We start from the raw sequence: 8,229 nt of genomic DNA, 5'->3' as shown, positions 1-8,229 counted from the left end.
ACAGACAGTTTATTAAAATCCATTTTAACACCTGTCATCCCGCTGACCTGCATTTCATCGGCTACAATATGTTATCTGAAGTGCCGATGGCTTTCATGATGGATTGCAAGGTATGCTCTTTGTTTCTATGATGATGCAGCGTGTGTCAATTTGTTTTCACTCAAAAACATATTTCAAAATCATCTTACCTTTTAGCATAATTTCAAAAAGCTACGAAATAACATAGAGAAAAGCAGTACTCATGGAACATCCAGATGCTTGACTAAAGATGGGAAAAATATCTTTTGGGTGCATTGGAGGGAGGCTTATGAATGGGACCAAGCAAACAACTCTTGTCACATCCATGAAAACTTAACAGAGGAGCACTTCAATCTCAATCCCAGTTCAAGGATGCGCAACAGCTTGGCTGAAGATGTGCTAAATAAGAAAATGCTTTATCTGATGGAGGTAGCATTTTATTACATCATTGTACATATGGAATTAATTTCTTATATCTACGTATCACAGCGCTAATTCAGGAAATGTCTTTTACCTTACTCCTTAGGCTTATAGAAATCACTTAGCAAGCACTGGAAAGGACCCGAGCAAACTTGATGAGACAATAAAATTCCTGAAACACACCAGTGCAATGGTCCAACTCTTTTCGGATAAGCACCAGATATACCACGTAAACGATCCGAGACTGAAGGAATTAGAAGGATCACTTCAGTTTTTCTCCGATTGGAAAGATCAGATGACCAAAGGGGCTCATTTCCTATCAGAAAAGTTATGGTTCGATCTCCAGTCAATGGTACATGGTTTCATATCCATTGTTCAAACAAAACTGTCACGTTTTCCTGGGTCCACAATCAAGCCTGCCATAATGAATCAATATATTGTGGAAAATCATTTTTCGCAATTGAGAAGCGCTAATGGGCAAAACGACAACCCGACTTACGCAGCTGTACAAGGTACACAAAATTCCATCATATTCGGCCAAACATCAATCAGCAAGAAGAGCAACACTGGCTGTACGCAAAACAACTCGTTCTCGAATTTGCCCAACCATCGCCCTTTCGCCCTTGGGAATAATAATAAATCACCGATGCAAAAGACATTCAGTTTATTGATATAAGCTGTTTATTTTAATGCAGCAACCTCACATGACGTTATTCATGAACCAACTAGTCAAAAATACTAGTTAACCATTGACTCTATGGAACTGTTAACATTGCAATCGTATAGTTATATTATAATAATTATTAAGTGCTTTTAAAAATGTTATAGCTAAATACCGTTCACTTTCATCTATAAACGACGTAACCTTAACGGCGGAACACGCATCGTATCGTCTATGACTGAATTTTGATTATGATCAACGACAAACATTGACGTTATTTGGGGGCAAGGCATAATACTATGGTCTGAATAGCTCGACACAGTTCGTTTGCTAGTTTAGTCTTGTTCCATTTTGCAAGAAAGCGACAATCATATGAACTACAAAGTTTTTGGAGTTCCTTCTTCTTGTACAATTGTAACATGCCGTTACATTTGACTTGTTTTACCAGGGCTACCAGACGCGTATGAGAGACTTCCTTGCCAGGACTTCGGTCTTGCTCGATCTCGGGAACGTTGACTTTCATTCGCTTTTGCCGAGCTTTTTCTCTTCTTTCCAGGACAGCTTTGCGATGCGCCATTGTTTTCTTTATTTGGAAATCTCTTCGAAGGTCGCGCAAGAACTGACCCGCACCCATCTTGATATACCTTTCTGACACATCTTTGTATATTAGATATACTAGGTCCTACGAATCAGAATATTTGTAAAAAATATAAATTATATGCTTAATTTTACGTTTTATACTATTCTGACATTTTCACTACTAAGACACCAGAGAACTTTGACTTGTGTAAATTTCATTTTTATCATTCTCACCTTGTTATCGTCTTCAATGGCAAATATATTTTGAAACATTCTTCGCAAGTGGGCATCATTTAGTATCTCTGCTAATGCATCATCGATCAAATCATTCTGAAGAGCAGCAAGCATGTTCGTGTTAATTCGATCTACTCGCTTCTGTTCAAGTGCCAAGAAGAATTCGTATGTTTTATCACTTATGTGCAACAGTCCTCGCTCCCTATATTGTCGTACTTCGATTGCACTGAGCGTTTCTGTGTTGCTTGAGGTGGTTTCAAGGAATTCATGTTGGACAGTAACATGGTTTTCCAATAAGGTGCTTCATTTCAACATTTATATTCGTGCGAACGGCTGGTGATGTTGAAAACATATTTCCTACGACATAGGATCGGTACTTATCGAGGCATTTCTTTATTGTCCAGCCACCAATATACCTGACTTTCCCTCGACCTTCTGCGCCCATTGCGTGCACGTCGAACTCCGCTGATTCTTCTGCTTCTCGTTCACGAGTTAGCTTGACCAGTTTTCCCACAAATAGCTGGTAAATATGTAGAAGGAGGGATGCAGCCAAACTTCTTTGTCCATCATCGATTTCAATCCACTTTCTGAGACAAAAAGCACTGACAACATCACTTCTAAATTCTTGAGTGAGGAACAATTGTGAACTTTCCCTGTAGCCCAAGTGAATTCTTTGTTTGTAACGTGCAAATCGTCACAATTTTCGGACAAGTGATCCTCAAACAACGCATATATCCGACACCAAAATATTCCACTTAGTAGGCGAAATAGGTCTATATGAGCAAGAGCGTACGATGCTGCCGATCGAAGGGATTGACTGAAGGAATCGTGAGATGAATCATTTACGATGTCCTTCAGAAACGATTCTATCTTGAACGTTGTGGGAGGTCGGGACAATTCGTCGCTAGAATTCACCATACATAATAGGACATCTTCCAGATCTACAGAGCTCCCTTCATTTGCCTCAAAAGCCTTTCTTGCGCAGGCTACGAAGTCCTCGTCCACTGCATCACTAAGCGTATCACCTTGGCAGCCATACAGAATTTCGTCGTCGTTTTTCGTCTGAAAGAAACTGTCATCGAGAACAACATTCTTGCAGCATGTGTGATCAAAGTGCGGAGCTCGGGAGTCTTGGGTATCAAGACAGTTTAACTCGCTAGGTGATGGCAATAAGAACCGACGATGAAATCCAATAACTTGAAGGGATGACTCTTTTGTAGCGCGTGACAGTGCGACATATGTCTGACCTGGAACAAACTCTTGGGAACAATGAATCACAACACTTGGCAGCGTCATACCTTGCGCCTTATGAACGGTAATTGCGTAACTCAATGCAATGGGAAATTGGGTTCTGCTGGCTTTTATTGTCCCATATCTGTTGTACATGTACCATGTTCGTTTAGAAATGGCGACATTTCCAATTCGCGGGAATTTACGACCAGGCAATCATTTTCTGCTCCAACAAACTTTCCTCGAGAGCCGTTTTTAAGTTGTGCGTTAGGTTATAGGTCAGCATTACATTGCACCCTTTCTTTAAACTGACAATCTTGCGAACTGTGGTTTCCAGACATTGCGCACTACCCGTGTCGCTGCTCTCAAACATCATTAGGTCTCCTGGTATTTTGATAGAACATCTAAATTATGAACGCTGACAGGCAATCTCTTGAAAAAGATATGAACAGGAGGCTCGTCTGAGTGCAATGCGAGATAGGTTCTTCCGATAAACCTTGGAGATATTCCTCTGTCGCATCATCGCATTGTCCCATCGTATTTGATCTAATGCGGCTTTCAACTTTAACTCTTCACCCCCTTGACGCCAAATCGTTGTCAGTTTAAATCGATGTTTGAATGCCTTTTCAAACAGCTCCGAAGAATATATCACTTTTCCTAAATCGAATGGACCTGGAATCGGCTTCAACTGCCAGAAATCACCAACTAAAATGATTTGAACACCTCCAAAAGGATGGTTATTTTTTAAGACAGTGTGTTGAAGAAGATTGACTAAACTAAAAATACGTTCACTGGACATTGAAATCTCGTCCCAAATTACTGCGTTAGTATTTTCTATGTTTTCGAGTATATTCTGCCGTCGAAGGGAACGTTCAATCAAGAGACTATCTGGCAGCTCTGCAGTTTGCAAGCCATAGTGGGCGTGGACAGTTTTAGCCCCACAGTTATAAGCCATGCACGATATCCCACTTGATGATAGAACTTGAACTTTAATTCCATTTGCAGTTAATCTTTTCGTTATTTCTTCGACAACTGTAGTCTTTCCCACGCCAGCCCTTCCAAATATGCAAACATTATGGCCAAGTTCTGCGAGGTCTGCGACGTCTTGTTGCTCTTTTGTCAACTTGATGGATGATAAATCAACCGTTTGATTCATGGATTGATGTAATCTCTGTAATAAGGAAGATGTTTATCTACCGGCCTGTAGTTCGCAAAGGTGGATTCAGATCCTATTGCATTCACATAAACTACAACAACTAAGATGAACTAAGACTAAGTGAGGGGTGTGAACTATATATTTTGATTTTTCATGCATGACACCAGTTTATTCCTATAATCAGTATAATGTGTGTATTTTGTTAAAATTGGATGCATGCAAACTTAATAAACAGTTATAAGTATTTCAATTATTTCGATAACCTTCCAACAAGGTCGCGTTTGTGTATTATATATATTATAACATTCTAGCTGTATTAACTGTATACTATAACATTCTGGCACGTGACCCTCCCCCAGCACTTGTTACGTCATTTGACTTGAATATAACCGGTCAGACCGGTTTTCGCCATCAAAATTACAGACACGTTTTTGGCAAACAGCAAAGTGTTCGATGAGCGAAAAATCGTGCATTTTCATGCATTTTTCGTAGTGATCTGGGCTCAAATTATGAAAAAAAACTACAGGAATGCTGGCAAGGTATGAATGAACAAAAAAATTTAGTTTTCTTCGGCATTACGATCTTGTTTATTCATGTTTTTATCGACGATTGATCATGTGGTTTTTCAGCCGTTCTTTTTTCGATTTCCTTATTTATTGCAGATTCATGGATTGCCTGCTTGACGAAATTGCCTACTTGTGTGTCATCTGAAACCTTTAGCAATATTCTATTGGTAGAAAATTGATGGATCAACTCAAATGGCGTTTTTCTGGACGAGTACTTTAGCAAAGATTTTTGTTTTCGGTCCCTTTGTGAAAAGCCGCACGTCAACTATTCCTGCATAATATTAAATGTATGGTCGTGAAATCAACATTAATACGCATGGACTCTTATAAACATGATGTATGCTGGTAAAGAAAAGACTAAAAAGAGTTTGGTTGACTGGCGTTTAAAGAAGTCGTAATATGTCTATTGGTGAGTTTTTTTAATACAGTTCAAGTTTAATACACCTATACAATCATGATTCTACTGTGTATAGCAATAGCATAGATTTACTGCCGTTATGTTATTGGTAAAAGTATAGATTTTTAAGCTTTCCCTTTCCCATGAGTGTGGTAATCGTAAAAAGGAAGACATGCTTTTTTTATATGCGTATAATTCCTGGTGAGAAAGTATTTTAAGCCATATAAGGGACAGTATCTGAGTAATTCAACCCAAATTGTGTTTATTAGACAATTATGCTATAATTTTATTATGTTCTTTATATACGTTAGCCCTGATAGGAAAGTACTTTTTAACCAAACAATTATGGATTGTATTTCTTAAATATCTAACTGCAAATATGTTTATATAAACATTACATAAAAATTACTTACCAAATATAAAAATCAGAGTTGAGACAGTATACTTTGTCGTTGGTCTTCTCCTTCCCCATAATTGTAGCTTTGTAGTTTAAATTGTTGCCTGTTCATCGCGAGATATTTAAAGGTATATAATTTTGTTTTGAAAGCAAGACCATAGGCAACACGACGCAAATTATAAGGTTTTTATAAACTAAATATACTTACTGTATACGTACGTCCGAGATATTTCTTATAACCGAGCTACATTTTTTACGCTTTTTACAAACGCTGCGTAAATAATCACATATTAAATACACCTCCAGACAATATCCTTCAAAATTACCTTTATAATTTAATAAAAAACATTTTTAAAGGGCCGTAATTTCAGACTGGCATAAAAATTAGATTTTTCCCGCGCTTGCATTTTCTTGCCGACTCCGAGTGCTATCCCCCCGGTATGCAAATTTGACGGTTTTCAAAGAGCCAATCAGATTACGTATTCGTCATTTTCAAACGTTCTCAAAAGTCAACAGCGCGGGTCCAGCATCGTCCCATTCAAAAAATGAGTAAAATATTAAAAGCTTTTCGCATTTTTCTCGCTTCCATAATTTGTTTTCAATATTAAAATATAGTCAGTATAGTAAAATTATCGTAGATTTCATTTCTGCTGTTATTTTAGCTTAGTTTTAGGGATAAATTGAAGTATTTTCTGATTGTTTGCATGTGTCCATGTCGATATTGGGATTGAAGTTGCCTACCTTAGGATATATATACTATATAATGCCTACATTGCCTGAACACTGTCAGGCACGCGAGTCGCCCGTTGCGTAATACCACAGATTACCTATATACAGATATGAAACTTCTGTGTTTTTGCTGATTGTTTTGTGTCCCACGCGCAGCCAGTGCGTGATGACTTCCGGCGAGCTTGGCAAGTGTCATGAGGGAATTTAATGAGTAAAACGCCGATTTTAAGACGAAAAAATTGCTTTTTTAAAAAACCCTCGCTACCTATGGCTAATTCTGGAATATTCTTAAAGAGAATCGGTATATGTATCCTTCATTAATTTGTGGAAAGGCATTGAGCATATCTATAGCTCAAAATGACTTTTGAAAATCAAAAAAGTCCAATTGATTTCGAAGATATTGCATTGGCACTATGGAATCTTGCTGAATTTTTTCCCATATCTACACGTAATTTATCTGAATTTTTCAAGTTGCTAACCGTCTTTTAAATCTGTTTTTTTAAAATATATCAAAGCATAGAGTTTTATGCTTATTTAAACCCGAAACTCGAAACATATGCCATGTCTTTATTTTTTGTTTTCAGAATTCCGCTAAAAAGACCGTTGTATATATAATCGCGCATAAGCAGCAATTTGTAACTTTGTGTGAAAAATAGTCCAAGACAAGGGTGATGAAGTTGTTTTTTATAGCCAAACGCCTAAAATCGCTAAATACGCTGAATTGCTCGTCAAATTTACATGCCATGTTCGGCATGTTGTTGTTGTTCATTTTCTACACAAATCCTTTTTAAGCTCCTATCATTTCGTTTTCACATTTTCTATTATTCCTATAGATATTTGTTAATTCATTTCATCTTACCTCCTGGAGATATATTGTATCTAAAGCATGTATTACATGTTTTCTAAACTCAAAAATAGCTCAGCCAGTGCTAAACTATTGCACGGCTTTCCATACGGCAAGCCCTGCACTCCTCAGCTATTATTTTTTACTGTTTTTGCCAGCATCAAATAATTTCAGAAACCAGTTCTTAGCTCAGAGAGCCACTTTATCCATCTTTTTGAAAATTTTAAATCAAATGGACATGGCCCTAAAGGTTTTGTTTAAATCATGATTTTTTTGTCAAAAATTCGATTTTTATATCGATTTACTCATTAAATTTCGACATGACACTTGCCAAGCAAGTTACGCATGCGCACATTGGACAGAAAACCGTGTGACTCGATTTGGCTTCAGTTTCATATCTGTATATAGCTAATCTGTGGTAATACACAGGATGGTTTTAGTTAGCATGAATAATGATACATGTTTCAATTGAATCAAAATACGGAAAGCTTTGTTCTAATTTTCAATATTTTAGTGCACTTTTATTTCAAATAAAACCATCGCTATTGGGCTGCCTATGATGATGCCTAAATTGACTGCCTTTCAATGCTGTACTATGACTTCTTACACTGTCTTACACACATATACCATGACTTACACTGTCTTACACAGCTGAGTGATATTGCTGTACATTGCTCTACCATAGATTAACCTAAATGATCTGCCATGATCATTTTGCACTGCTTTACACTGTATGCTGCTGTTAAACTGAATAAAACAATGTCCTCCCATACAATATTGGTATTTGATATGTATAATTATTAATGTTGTGCTTGACAGCATAACTTAATGATTAGTATTTAATAATATGTTGCCAAACAGCATAAATATTTGTTTGGATAAACTGGCTATTAACTAACATTGCTGTACCATATTATATTGCCTGTATAGTGTATATCTTAAAAAAGATTCACTCATTTCAACCTATCATCTTAAGTCACTGTAGGTATACCAAAGAG

The 8,229-nt window shown here is 37.2% G+C and overlaps 1 protein-coding gene across 1 annotated transcript; it reads right to left on the bottom strand.

The window, feature by feature from the left end:
• Window positions 1–3,551: 3,551 nt before the first annotated feature.
• Window positions 3,552–4,335, bottom strand: LOC114542870 (ATP-dependent DNA helicase PIF1-like). The gene has a single exon (XM_028562257.1). It carries the CDS (start codon window positions 4,296–4,298, stop codon window positions 3,552–3,554), a length of 747 nt encoding a protein of 248 aa, XP_028418058.1. The 5' UTR covers window positions 4,299–4,335.
• Window positions 4,336–8,229: the final 3,894 nt, after the last annotated feature.

This window comes from Dendronephthya gigantea, unplaced genomic scaffold (genome assembly GCF_004324835.1).
Source record: "Dendronephthya gigantea isolate DGI-Jeju-01 unplaced genomic scaffold, DenGig_1.0 000406F, whole genome shotgun sequence".
In the NCBI taxonomy this organism is placed as follows: domain Eukaryota; kingdom Metazoa; phylum Cnidaria; class Anthozoa; order Malacalcyonacea; family Nephtheidae; genus Dendronephthya; species Dendronephthya gigantea.
This window is presented reverse-complemented; position numbering and strand designations above follow the sequence as displayed.